This window comes from Musca vetustissima, unplaced genomic scaffold (assembly GCF_032173495.1).
Source record: "Musca vetustissima isolate MV318-11 ecotype Yass unplaced genomic scaffold, APGP_CSIRO_Mvet_v1 utg17906, whole genome shotgun sequence".
Classification (NCBI taxonomy): domain Eukaryota; kingdom Metazoa; phylum Arthropoda; class Insecta; order Diptera; family Muscidae; genus Musca; species Musca vetustissima.
The window spans coordinates 85,230-98,051 of NW_026884174.1; the positions used below are offsets into that span (position 1 = coordinate 85,230).

A 12,822-nucleotide genomic window follows, 5' to 3' on the forward strand; every position below is an offset into this window, starting at 1 on the left:
TATTTTGTATTAAATTACAATGGAGCTTACAACTTAAATTACAATATGACAACACGAATCTCTTTTCAACCACCACTTTTGAAAATTCGAATCCGCATCGGCAAGAATGTGAAAGCGAAACATTTTTCACAAACTAGAGCTCGCTCTAACGAATATCCACAATAAGGCTGTATATTTATTTTCATAAAATTTTTCATAACAAATGAATTTTGTTTTAATTAGTATTTATTTACATATTTAAGGGTACCGATTGACAACAAGATTCACATATCAAATTAAATGTGAATTTTATTTAGATCCTGCCAGGGTATTTTGGGTTTAATGAGAAAATCTTGACGTGGCAGATTATCTAACATAACGACTTGACGCCTGACATATTTAACTAATCGTTCAATTTTTTCATAGTCATCACAATTCAAGGCGAAGAAACGTCTCCAAAGTGCTGCGGCCAACACACGATCTTCTGACATTATACCTTCATCATACGCTATTAAGGCAGCCTGAAATTGTTCCGAAAGTTCCTCGATTTGTTGGCGAGTTCGTGAAGGATTATTTGCCTGGAAAGGATAATGATTATGTAAAATATTCTATGTAGAAAATATATTTTGTTAGATATATACGTACCCCCAACTTCTTGGCCCTAGTATTCACATCTGACCATAGGGCTTCAACGATACAATTTCGTAAAAATCTGCCATCTTCACCAGACTCTGAACCTTCTGCCATAGATCGCAATAATAGCATCCACACATGCAATTCGGTGACCAAAAACCATGAATTGAATGTATTAGGCATATTAAAATCATTGAAGAAAGCCAAATAATTAATTTTGTCGGCTACGCTCTCATACAACATATGGCTGGCTACACGTATTCTCTGTAAAAAAAATAAACGGATTAAAAAAAATTTACTCTTTGGAGTACAATGCTGAGTGTTTGTGTAATTATTATTATTTTGCTTAAATGAAGTAGTTTTAAAAGAAAAATATGCAATTATAAGCAAACGGTAGCTTATGTTAAATTGATTTACATAGTTCAGATATATATCATTCGATATGTCCAATCTTCTAAGATAGAAAATCATAAATGTCATGTCACGTAAAAATTGTGAAAAACTCCAACATATTCTTCGCAAACATAGCAAATTTATATGTTCTTGTTCAGAATAAATTTTATGAGGATTCAGCCATATCCATCCTACTGTCTGATGAAACCCAGATACTGAATATTATACATCTCTAGTTTGGTATTAAAAATCCGTCCACATTACCCTATATAACGGTACCGCACCATTTTCTGTATTTTGAAAGCGCATTTTCCTTGCAGACTATCCAAACATTTTTGCTAGTTTGCATGAACATCTCTGTTGGAGGCTAAACAAATTTCGGTCCGGACGTTCTTTAAACAGCAAACACCTTCCTCATTATTACATTTACTTTCATTTAGGAAATCTGTAATTTCATGAGCCACTTTTAACATCATAGTTTAAACTTAAAACTAAATACAGATTTTACAATTATTTAAATGACTTCCAAACAATTATTGCACTGACACACCATATGCAACTTTGTGGTCAAATTTCACCAAATTAAAATTTGTACTTACAGCTTTAGAATTTGGTGTAAAACCAACTTTTTTCAAAACTCTTTTTATGATCCCATTGCCTTGTTCAGCTGGTGTCGTAGTGGTTGTTGTACTGGCAGAACAATACTTGCACGTATTTATGAGAAATGGCTTATACTCGCAATTCGAATTACCCACATGTCTGGTCAATTGGTGAATTTGTGCATTCGATGTAGTTGAAATCTGTAAATATGTTTATTTTTAATATCACGCAGTACAAATGTTTATGTAAGACAGCTACACCACTTTGATGGAACGCACAACGGATAGAACCGTAAGTGCAGGAATATGACATGAAATACTTTAATTTACCATTGGGGCCAAAACATTTCGGCTATTAGAAAATCTGGTTAACAACCTAGTTGTTAACATTATTAATGTTTTTTTATTTTTCTTAAAATGTAAAATTGTAAACAAAGCTCCACCAACCACACTACAAAAAACAGGTTGTTCACACAGTATGATTTTTGACAGCAAATGATTAAAAATGCGGCAACACTGTTCATAAACAGCTGGGTTCTAGCCAAAAAGGCGGCACAAAGTTGTGTGTGTATTTGGACAAAGTGTATTATTTATCGGTAGTTAATCATTGTCAATATTTAACAATATGCCAGTTTTAATAAAAACGTAAGTAAAATTGCCTTCACATTTTGCATTTGAAACAAGCTATTTAATATAAGTCCAATAAATTGGACTGGATTTTGTTTTTCGATCTACGAATGTCGACACAAAAGTTGCTATAGTCCGGTGTAATGTTTATTAATTAGTGTACAACGTAACGCAAGTCTGATGTGCGCCGTGGAAGATTTAAATATATATAGAGAGTCATGGCAACACGTCAAATTTATATACGCCCATGTGATGCTCGAATGTGAAACATTGTGGGTTGAAAATGAAATGAGATTGTACGTGCTTTTCTGAGCACATACAAGTTTAAAAAGAATTCAGATTAATTATTCAACTTGTTTTTACAATATTTAATTAAATTACCTAGTATTCAAATTAGATTGTCTAGTAAAATTAAAGAAAATAGAAATCATTCATTTTCCGACGCCGTCTCTTTTGACGAGAAGATGCTAACGTCGATGAGGATGTTGTGGATTTTTTCTTTGATTTTATTGGGGAAATTTCGATAACAGATTGTTGCCAAAGGCATTGTTATACATACCCATTATACTGCCGACACCTCCGCCGCCGAAAAGATTGCTGGTAGAATTCTAGTAGAAATCAAGGCAATTATCAAGCAAGCAGACAGTTTTTCATAATTTTGTTGTTAAACAAATAGAAAATACATAAAAAACATATGTTTTTGTTGGTAGTTAGTGAACACAGTTCGTAACATATTGAACAAAGCTAACGAGTCGCACTTTCGATCGAAATTGAGCTCACCATTTTGCACAAAATGGGAATCTAAAAAAGTATGGGATTTCAAAAACTTTCGGAACACGAGGTAAATCGGAAAACTAAAAATGTGTAGTGTTTTCTAAGTGTCTTCTATGTATGCGAATTGAATGAAATAATATATAGGTTTGAGGTGACATCCGCGATAAGAAAGTGATTGTATTCTGCAACTGTTTCTATCGCCGAGGCGTTACTTCTTTTTCTCTTCTGCTTCGCTTATTTCTTGCTATGTCAGGAATAGGGATACGTAGTCGAGCGCAAAAGTCGATTTTTACCTCTGATCAAAATGTCGATTTTTAGACTTTTCGATTTTTGCCTTTCACTAAAAAGTCGACTTTTCGATCATTAAGGGGACCCCCCCCATTCTCGGGGTCAAAATTTTTGTTGACTTAATTCCAATCTACACTAATTCAAGAATGTCCCTGCAAAATTTCAAGTAAAAATCTCAAGAACTCTTGAAGATATAGCCGATTTATTGTGTCAGCATCAAGTGACGGCTGAAGGGCTTCTCAAACTTTAAACGCGTTTTTCTCTAAACATTTTTTTGCGAATGGCGGGCACGATAACTCAAAAACTAATAACCCAATCGATTTCAAATTTTTACACGTTTCTCTGTGAGTGTATAGCTATCGTATGAACTAGGATAACGCCAATCGGTGAAGATCTTCCTTATTTTTTAAGTTGGTTTTTGGTAAAAAATCGGCGATTTTCCAAAAATATTTTTTCAAAGGTCCACCATTTTGTTAATTTTAGAGCGAAGTCAATAATCCTAGTTCATACGAGAGCCAGACATGTACTCTTTCTAACACCGTTGGAATTTTCGGATTCCGATGTTCCAGTGAGGAGTTATCATGCCCGCCATCAAAAATAAGGACTTTTCTTTGATCACAAAAAACAACAACAAAACAACAACAAAATTTTTTTGTAAATTATTTTTCTTCCTCTTTAAATCTTCAAATATATATGTGCAAAGTTACAAACCCTAACAAGCATTGGTATTCATTTACCAGCCCATTTAAAATCTTAAAAATAAAAAATCGAGAATGGGGGGGGTTCCCTTAAACTTTGTCAAACCTGTTCAAAATAGATTTTCGACTTTTACCAACTAAAGCAAAATCGACTAAAAATTTAATTTTTTATAAGATGAAAAAAAGTTCTGCAATGTGTAATTTTTAGACAATTTCCGCTTTGTGATAATAAACCAAGAATTTATGAAGAAAATCGAAAGTCGATGTTGAAAAGTCGACTTTGCGATCTTTTCAAAGGTCAAAAGTCGACTTCGACTTTTAGACTTTTTAATACAAAAAGTCGATTAGTCGAAAGTCGATTTACTTATCCCTAGTCAGGAATGTTATAATAATAGGCCTTTAAAATAGCAATTCACATACAAATTTTTATATATTTTATTATTTAATTTTATTATTTAATATATTCACAAATCAAAAAATATTTTTTATTAATTTTTACACTTTATTTTATTATTTTAATAACACTATTTTTATAAATGCAGACACATAATATATATTACTGTTATTTTTAATATAAATAATTAGTTTGAATTCACTTTTTCTTTGCCGCATACCAATCATATTGAAAATCTTACTTTAACTGAGTTAATTTATATGTATTCTACTCTTTTTTCCCAAGCAAAAAAGAGAACATTTGGAAATTGTACAAATTGTTATTGTAAAATTTGAGCAGTCTTCTTTTATCCTCCAAAATTACACTCAGAAGTAACTCCAAGACAATATAAACTGAATAACAATAGTTTTGTTATTGTAAATATACAAAATATCGCCTTTTCTCAGACAAGAAGTGACGCGGACTTATTAGGCGAGGGAGTTAGAAAATCACTTCCAAATGCTTGCAGGGTAATAATTTTTTTTTATATTTTTCAAAACATCACATACACAGCCACATATTTTGTATACGACGTTGGCTTAACAAGCCACAATATGAAGAAATTGTAATTTATAAGTTGTATTTGTTGACAAGTAACATTAATAACACTGAGTTAACATTAAGTGTGAAACCTTCCAGTTGTTGTTTTTTTAACATATGGCAACTCTGTAGTTGCTACAATTGCTTTTATGCGTTGATCCGGAATATTGGAAATCTCCGTACTTATGGATAGAATGGGGCCACCAAAGAAATCTAAAAAAGATAAATTTAATTCCGAGAAATTCGGTGAGTTGTTAGTCCATTAATTTGCTATCTCATCTTAAAGGAACATTTATTTTTTAAGGGAAAAAACGCAGGGCCGAAGATGATGCTTACACACAACTTGTCGAGGATAATGACTCCATGGATTTTAGTGAGAGTGACGGTGTACCAGGAGCTGCTTCAAAAAATGCCGAAACCAATGATGATGGCATTATGACCGATGAATATGGAGCCAAAGATTATCGTGCTCAAATGGAGTTGAAAAGTGACCACACAAATCGCCCCCTGTGGGTGGCTCCAAATGGTCATATATTTTTGGAGTCATTTTCTCCAGTGTACAAGCATGCTCATGATTTCCTTATAGCCATATCGGAGCCAGTGTGTCGTCCAGAACATATTCATGAATACAAACTCACCGCATACAGTTTGTATGCAGCTGTGTCTGTGGGATTGCAAACGCACGACATTGTTGAATATCTAAAACGTCTTAGTAAGACATCTATACCAGAAGGAATTGTGGAATTCATAAAGTTGTGTACCTTATCATATGGAAAAGTCAAGCTGGTATTGAAGCATAATCGCTACTTTATAGAATCACCACATCCGGATATATTGCAAAAATTGTTAAAAGATCCTGTCATCCAGCAATGTCGTCTTAAGAGAGAAGATGGAGAAGCTTTCATACAGGGTACCTTAGAAAAGCAAGCAATTACACAATTCGGCACAAAAATTCCCGAAGGTACTGCTAAACCTGACGCCAAAACTATGCCAAATGCTCCGGCAACAACAAATGCAGATGGTACCACTGCTGTTCCCGATGATATTACAAACTTTTATGACAAAATTGATAACGAAGAGGAAGATGAGGACGAAGCAAACTTAAATACGGTTTCTTTTGAGGTTAGCCAGGAAAAAATTGAAGTTATTCAAAAACGATGTATTGAAATAGAACACCCGCTGTTAGCGGAATATGACTTCCGCAACGATACCCATAATCCGGACATAAACATTGACTTAAAACCTGCTGCTGTACTTAGGCCTTACCAAGAGAAAAGTCTTCGAAAAATGTTTGGTAATGGGCGTGCGAGATCTGGCGTTATCGTTCTTCCTTGTGGTGCAGGTATGGAACAGATTTTCTGAGGTTGATATAAATGCTATTTGTACTAATATGTAAAAATATTTAATATGTAGGTAAGTCTTTGGTTGGTGTGACTGCCTGTTGTACTGTCCGAAAACGAGCTTTGGTCTTGTGTAACAGTGGTGTATCTGTGGAACAGTGGAAACAGCAATTTAAGATGTGGTCTACGGCCGACGACAGTATGATTTGCCGCTTTACCTCCGAAGCTAAAGACAAACCCATGGGTTGTGGTATCCTGGTAACAACATACTCTATGATTACTCACACCCAGAAACGATCATGGGAAGCGGAACAAACCATGCGTTGGCTGCAGGAACAAGAATGGGGTATAATGGTGTTGGATGAAGTACATACTATTCCAGCAAAAATGTTTCGAAGAGTATTGACAATTGTTCAATCTCACTGCAAACTTGGTCTAACTGCCACTCTTTTGCGTGAGGATGACAAAATCGCTGATCTTAATTTCCTTATCGGTCCCAAGCTGTACGAAGCGAATTGGTTGGAATTACAAAAGAAAGGTTATATTGCACGCGTACAATGTGCCGAAGTGTGGTGCCCCATGTCTCCAGAGTTTTATCGAGAATACCTTACAGCGAAAACGTCAAAGAAAATGTTATTATATGTTATGAATCCATCGAAATTCCGCAGTTGTCAATTTCTTATAAAGTACCACGAGATGCGAGGGGATAAAACAATTGTCTTCTCCGATAATGTATTTGCCCTGAAGCATTACGCCATTAAAATGAACAAACCATTTATTTACGGTCCCACGTCCCAGAATGAACGTATACAAATTCTGCAAAATTTCAAATTTAATCAAAAAGTTAACACTATTTTCGTATCCAAAGTGGCAGATACTAGTTTTGATTTGCCAGAAGCAAATGTTTTGATCCAAATCTCATCGCATGGCGGTTCTCGTCGTCAAGAAGCCCAACGTCTTGGTCGTATTTTGCGTGCTAAGAAAGGAGCCATTGCTGAGGAGTATAATGCATTCTTCTATACCCTGGTGTCACAAGACACAATGGAAATGAGTTACTCCCGCAAACGTCAACGTTTCTTGGTTAATCAAGGTTACAGCTACAAAGTAATTACACATCTCAGTGGTATGGATACGGATCCCGATTTGTTTTATAAAAATCGTGAAGAACAAACTCAGCTGTTGCAACAGGTGTTGTCTGCCTCTGATTTGGACTGTGAGGATGAGAAAATTCCTGGCGAACCTGGCTACAGGCCAAGTAGTTCCACAGGTGCTAAACGTGCCGGTGGTCTTAGTTCTATGTCGGGTGGTGATGATGCTGTTTACTATGAACATCGTAAAAAGAACTCAGGAAATATCCATCCCTTATTTAAGAAGTTCCGCGGAGTTTAGTTATTGGCAAATCTAGAATATGCAAATAATATTTGTTAATGCATGCAATGCTAACGTATTTCTTTAATAGTAATTTTTATAAAATAAATATTTCATATATGTCTTAAATGATAGAGAAGTGGTGTTTTATTATTCCTTTTCAGATTTAATGATCAAAGTTCAAAACATTGTTCATATTACGATATCCATTAAATCTTCATTCAATCTTTGATTTTTAAAAATGGGTCCCACTATATGAATTACAAAGTAATTGGCAATTCAATGATATGTGCAATTCACTGTTTTACGTCGCTCGCGGTGACGACTTGTAATGAAACTTTGGGTTAATTATAGTGTCCTAGGATCTTATATACAGTTCATTACATATGGGTCCTATGTAATGAACTGAAATCAGGACCAAAAACAATTATATCCAATGTAGGAAAAAGCGTTTAAAATTCCAATAATTGTATATTAATGTGATTAGATGTGATTTTAAATTTTAATTGATTTTAATATTTTCAATTTCAAGCAAAACATCCAGCGGCTTAAAAGAATGGGCGATTGTTGAATTACAAGGTGATCTGGAAGTAAGATCAAGCGAAGAAATGCATGATCAATTTGTGGGAGATCTCTATTACAACAAGTATGGACAACCTGTAAGTATAAATTCATTTACATTAAACGTCTATTGTTTCTAATTGAACAATATGCCTTAGATTCTCATTATAGGCCATCACATATTACAGGGAAGAGAACAAAAATTAGAGAAGCCATTTGCTGTCCTCGAGAAATCAAAAACCAATGAGGGTCAACATATTTTAGATCAAACTGTACAGAATCTAAATGCAAGTGTTATGAACAATACGGTTGATCGAACACTATTGGATAACACAGTTGCTCTGGAGAACAAAACCAAACAGCGAACCGAATATACGGTCCAAGCTATTGTTACCAAAAAGTTGACATTCAAATCGAGACCAAAACCAATTATAGCCAATGTAGCAAAAAGCGTTTGAAATTCCAATAATTGTATATTTATTTGATTTTAGTAATTTTCAATGCATTTGATAAAATAAAAACATACATAGATTATTTTTCGTAAAATGTTTAAACGATTTCCATTTCTCGTTCTATTCCAACGAATTTTAATTGTTCCGTTGGGCCATATCTGTAATCGAAGAATAATTCCTCACCTGGCTGTATGGCTCGTTTGGCAAAAATACCAATACGATGATCGCCGGTCACCATCATGACCTTGGCATAACAATTGGGATTGATGGAATGATTGGCAAAACGTATTTTATTGCCTTTTCGTGTGGCGTCAACGACAAAATCATTATTCAAATTGAACAAAAACGAGCACATATATTTGTCATAGACTTTTCCTCGGCGATCCGCTTCGTCCTGTGATATAATTTCACCACAATATTCCGAAATAAATTCGTTCTTTTGAGCGCCCTCCTTCAGGAAAATACCCCAACCAGCAACATCCGATGGTGCCATAAGTAAATGTTTATCTATAAACAAAACTTGATAAAAATAGAAATAAAGAATAGTAGAATTTTACTATACTTACGCAGTCCCCTTTGCACACAAACATTTTTACAAGTAATTTTTGTAAGTTTAAATTGATCAGCGCCACATGCTTGACATAGATCTGGGTCACATTCACGTACAGCCAAATAGCAAGGGCATTGTTTGGTGTTACATTGGGCCTTGCAACGACAGCCAGGAAAACGATTTTGACAATCACTGCTGCAATTGCAGAATTTCTCGCAAAAGTTCTGTGTCTGTATACACGAACAATTCATGTCACAAGGACCAGGATGATCACAAGGTGTATAATTGTAGACATGATTTGAAGAGGAATCCTTTTTCAATTGTATTTTACGACAATGTAGCGACCACAAACGTTGTTTCTTCTTCTTTTTGCGTGGAGGTGTATAATCTTGACGTAGTTCCTCAATACTAAATTCTGCAGCTTCTTTTTGGGCAAATTCATATACCTGTGGCATAAGAAAGAAACACAACATTATTATACATAATAAAATGGAAAAATGTAATTAAAAAAAACCTGTTCGCATGTCTTCGTCAACATTATCTGGGCTATTGCACAATAATTCTTTAGAAATACTTTGTGCAATGTACGAAAAAGCGATTGGTCAGCACCAGTCCAATCACATTTTACATTTAAGGTATTCATCATTCCAGCTAAAAGAAAATTAATGAAAATATTACAAAAAATACTTTACCGTATTTGCCCTAGTACCGATAACTCAAAAATTTTATATTCGAAACAATCACAATATTAACATACCCATTATTGAATTTATTTCTGCTGAAGCTGCACTTGTTACAGTTCCATTTTCTTTAGTTTGATCATTATTGAATTCCTTGTTACTAAATTGGCTATTGCTGTCGTTACTGTCTTCGGAACTGGCTTCGTTGCAAGAATCAATTGGCGGAGTTTTGTTATCAGCGGCAAGTTTCTCTTTCATTCCTTCCTGTTAATGAAAAGTTACATACAAAATTTTTCGGTGAATTGGTCAAATTTCACTTACCAAAAGCATATAACAATTGTTACTGCATGGCTCGGTGAATGGTTTCATTTCGGGAAAACGTCGTTTTTGTAAATTTGGTCCAGAATGTCCCACTTGAAAACCTAATGAAATATATTAAAACTTTAGATTATATATGAAAAACTAACATAATAAATTAAGTGATCTGTTGAAAATGCCATTAATTTTGAATATCCGATTACTGATTGGTAATGATCAAGGAACGCCCTAAAATTCAATGTTCGATTTAAGTGTTAATGGATGTTAAGCTGTATGGTGGATCTTTTTAAATCATAACAAACTGTAACACATTACAATATAATGCCAATAAATTGAAGAAAACGTTTCCTGGTTTGTGAAGATTTCATTTGGATTTAGAAAATCATGTTTATATTATTAATAATGATAAAGTAATAAATGCAGATGCTGTTATGAAGTTAACTAATTTTTTACTAGGAAATTTAGTTGGGGCATGATATTTGTCTTATGGATATATTTCTGTTGTTAATGTTTTTTATATTGGAGAGTAAAATGATATACATCAAATGGTTGAAATGGGAAGAATGTTGACTCGATATCGTGTAGTAGAGAAAGACATACAAATAAAAAACATACAACAACAGCTACAACTCACCGTGAGTTGGATGACCTGCATTTGAAGTAAATATTTTCTTGTATTTTTTTAAAGTTTAATACTTATTCTCAGTTTTTCAACAGCATTATAATAATTCATATTATTTAAAATATAAACCATAATATAAAAAAGAATAAAAAATAGAAGGTATTGCATTGAATATATAGCTCAATTATATGTATTATTATGCGATTGTACTTACGATGTAGAAAACAATCATATTTAAAGCAACGCCTACAGAATAAGGTGTGGAAAGAATGAAGAGTTCTTTCTCTTGAAACGCTTTCTGCCTTATCCCCATCAATATTTGGTGTACATTCCTGTGGCCGTTCGGGATCTTGATGTTCCGTCAACTCAATATATCTACAAAGAACAGACAAGCAAATAAGAATGATAACAACTATACAACAATTATTATATGACATGATTTTTTTAGCTTAAACACGTATGAATTATGTTACAGAATTGATGTTTTTAAGTTTGTATTGTCGGCATATCTCGATATTTATTTAATTATGGTAAATGATTCTATTCAGGGATAATTTTGGATAACTTACTTTTCTTTAAGTTCCTGTGCGGTTCCCTTATCTGGAAAATTTGAGCTAATAGCTTGAAAAATAATAGGAGGGGGAAATGGTAATTTCTCTGTCGCATTTTTGTCTGTATTTTCAACAGACTCCTCGTTTTCTTTTTCTTTGTCCTTTTCGGTATTAACTTCATCGGCTTCTGTAGTTTTTATATCCTTCACGTCCAATTCAGAATCCTTCGATTTCTCTTTGTTCTCAGTCTCACTTACGGTTAAATCATTATCCCCATCTCTGTGCTTTTCCTTTGATTCTTCATTTTTGATTACTTCAATTTTTAAAGGAGCACCAGTAATTTCCTCAATTTCTTTGGGGTATGTTCGCATCAAAGCATGCACTAATTCCACAAATATTGAATCATCCATAAACGAGGGATCTTTATCACCATGCACTTTGCCATCATAATTCTTAATCAGTTCTTCAATAAATTTGCCATCCTTGTCAAGTACTTCATCACCCATATAGGGTATATTATGAAGGACTGTTTCATCTTCGACCATGAAATTTTGTTGTGTAGGTGCCCATGTATACATTGTTGGAATAGGTGTGACGGCATTTATTACACAAATTGGCACTTGTTGTGCACCACCTCCATTATAAACTGTTACCTCAGCTCTTTTAACACAGTCTACATGCGGCGGGTCATATGGTTGGGCCTGCCAAACCTTTGGGTCGCAATACAAATCCTGAACATTATAATTGTGTTCATCCCTGCAGATATATGAAGCATGGAGTAACGTCATTAAGATAATATATATCATAATAGTATGTTACCAACCAATTTTTAATCCAGGCTTCCTTTATTTCATCCGCTCTCTTGTAGCGTTTCTGTTGACGAATTTTCATATATTCCTTCTTAACGCGCCGCTTCCATTCCAACGGCACCTTTACGTTATTCGTCATGTCTTTATATATCCTGTAGTCACATTAAACTAAAAACACACACAAATATAGTAAACTACTTAAAAGTTGAAAAATGTTTAGCGAAAAAACTAAGAGTGTTTGCATAGAACAGCGGCACCCAACGCAAATTTATGAAGAAAGCCTCATCAGCAATTCATTACAACAAACCATTGTTGTGGTACAATGATACGTCAAAAATATTTTACAAAACCAAGCCGATTCATGCGATTTTTTTAAATAAATGAATTCAGAAAATGGTAATAAAAGTACTAACGAACAAGCTCTTCCAAATTCGGAGATTTTCATTTAAAATTCTGTTTTTTTTTTTAATTACAAAATTTTTGACACTTCTCTGTATCAACAGCTGTGCTTACACGGTGATCTTATTTATCTGCCTTGGTAAAGCATCTTCTGCGCGCCTTTTGCCTTTTACTTAATAAACCGACCTAATTTAAAAACGCTCCAATT

General features: G+C 34.1%; 4 protein-coding genes across 5 annotated transcripts; 2 read left to right on the top strand and 2 right to left on the bottom strand.

Moving 5' to 3' along the window:
- Positions 1–264: 264 nt before the first annotated feature.
- LOC133331187 (ubiquinol-cytochrome-c reductase complex assembly factor 1-like) lies at positions 265–1,994 on the bottom strand. The gene is made up of 4 exons (XM_061539585.1): positions 1,935–1,994; positions 1,605–1,805; positions 625–876; positions 265–557 (listed from the first exon to the last, which is right to left on the bottom strand). Exons 1-4 carry the CDS (start codon positions 1,992–1,994, stop codon positions 276–278), a joined length of 795 nt encoding a protein of 264 aa, XP_061395569.1. The 3' UTR covers positions 265–275.
- A 3,159-nt stretch (positions 1,995–5,153) lies between these two features.
- Positions 5,154–7,693, top strand: LOC133331188 (general transcription and DNA repair factor IIH helicase subunit XPB). The gene is made up of 3 exons (XM_061539586.1): positions 5,154–5,210; positions 5,269–6,306; positions 6,378–7,693. Exons 1-3 carry the CDS (start codon positions 5,159–5,161, stop codon positions 7,691–7,693), a joined length of 2,406 nt encoding a protein of 801 aa, XP_061395570.1. The 5' UTR covers positions 5,154–5,158.
- Positions 7,694–7,740: 47 nt separating this feature from the next.
- Positions 7,741–8,691, top strand: LOC133331189 (chromosome transmission fidelity protein 8 homolog). Its single transcript, XM_061539587.1, has 3 exons — positions 7,741–7,748; positions 8,205–8,331; positions 8,392–8,691. Exons 1-3 carry the CDS (start codon positions 7,741–7,743, stop codon positions 8,689–8,691), a joined length of 435 nt encoding a protein of 144 aa, XP_061395571.1.
- Positions 8,692–8,782: 91 nt separating this feature from the next.
- On the bottom strand, positions 8,783–12,354 carry LOC133331185 (histone-lysine N-methyltransferase E(z)). 2 transcript variants are annotated; one of them, XM_061539582.1, is made up of 9 exons: positions 12,230–12,354; positions 11,425–12,162; positions 11,070–11,230; positions 10,868–10,882; positions 10,237–10,337; positions 9,993–10,179; positions 9,750–9,886; positions 9,252–9,681; positions 8,783–9,192 (listed from the first exon to the last, which is right to left on the bottom strand). In XM_061539582.1, the coding sequence occupies exons 1-9, from the start codon at positions 12,352–12,354 to the stop codon at positions 8,783–8,785; spliced, it is 2,304 nt and encodes a 767-aa protein (XP_061395566.1). The 2 variants fall into 2 exon arrangements, with proteins under 2 accessions (XP_061395566.1, XP_061395565.1); XM_061539581.1 differs by lacking the exon at positions 10,868–10,882.
- Positions 12,355–12,822: the final 468 nt, after the last annotated feature.

Bases quoted from the DNA above. Each gene is read 5' to 3' on its own strand.
- LOC133331187 (XM_061539585.1), bottom strand. From the start codon at position 1,994: ATGTTAACAACTAGGTTGTTAACCAGATTTTCTAATAGCCGAAATGTT. The intron at 1,806-1,934 runs GTAAATTAAAGT...ACATATTTACAG, and splicing joins GAAATGTTTTGGCCCCAATG to ATTTCAACTACATCGAATGC. The intron at 558-624 runs GTACGTATATAT...TATCCTTTCCAG, and splicing joins CTAGGGCCAAGAAGTTGGGG to GCAAATAATCCTTCACGAAC.
- LOC133331188 (XM_061539586.1), top strand. From the start codon at position 5,159: ATGGGGCCACCAAAGAAATCTAAAAAAGATAAATTTAATTCCGAGAAA. The intron at 5,211-5,268 runs GTGAGTTGTTAG...TTATTTTTTAAG, and splicing joins ATTTAATTCCGAGAAATTCG to GGAAAAAACGCAGGGCCGAA. The intron at 6,307-6,377 runs GTATGGAACAGA...TTTAATATGTAG, and splicing joins CGTTCTTCCTTGTGGTGCAG to GTAAGTCTTTGGTTGGTGTG.
- LOC133331185 (XM_061539582.1), bottom strand. From the start codon at position 12,354: ATGACGAATAACGTAAAGGTGCCGTTGGAATGGAAGCGGCGCGTTAAG. The intron at 12,163-12,229 runs GTTGGTAACATA...ATATATCTGCAG, and splicing joins GAAGCCTGGATTAAAAATTG to GGATGAACACAATTATAATG. The intron at 9,682-9,749 runs GTTTTTTTTAAT...CTTATGCCACAG, and splicing joins TGACGAAGACATGCGAACAG to GTATATGAATTTGCCCAAAA.
- LOC133331189 (XM_061539587.1), top strand. The intron at 8,332-8,391 runs GTAAGTATAAAT...AATATGCCTTAG, and splicing joins ACAACAAGTATGGACAACCT to ATTCTCATTATAGGCCATCA.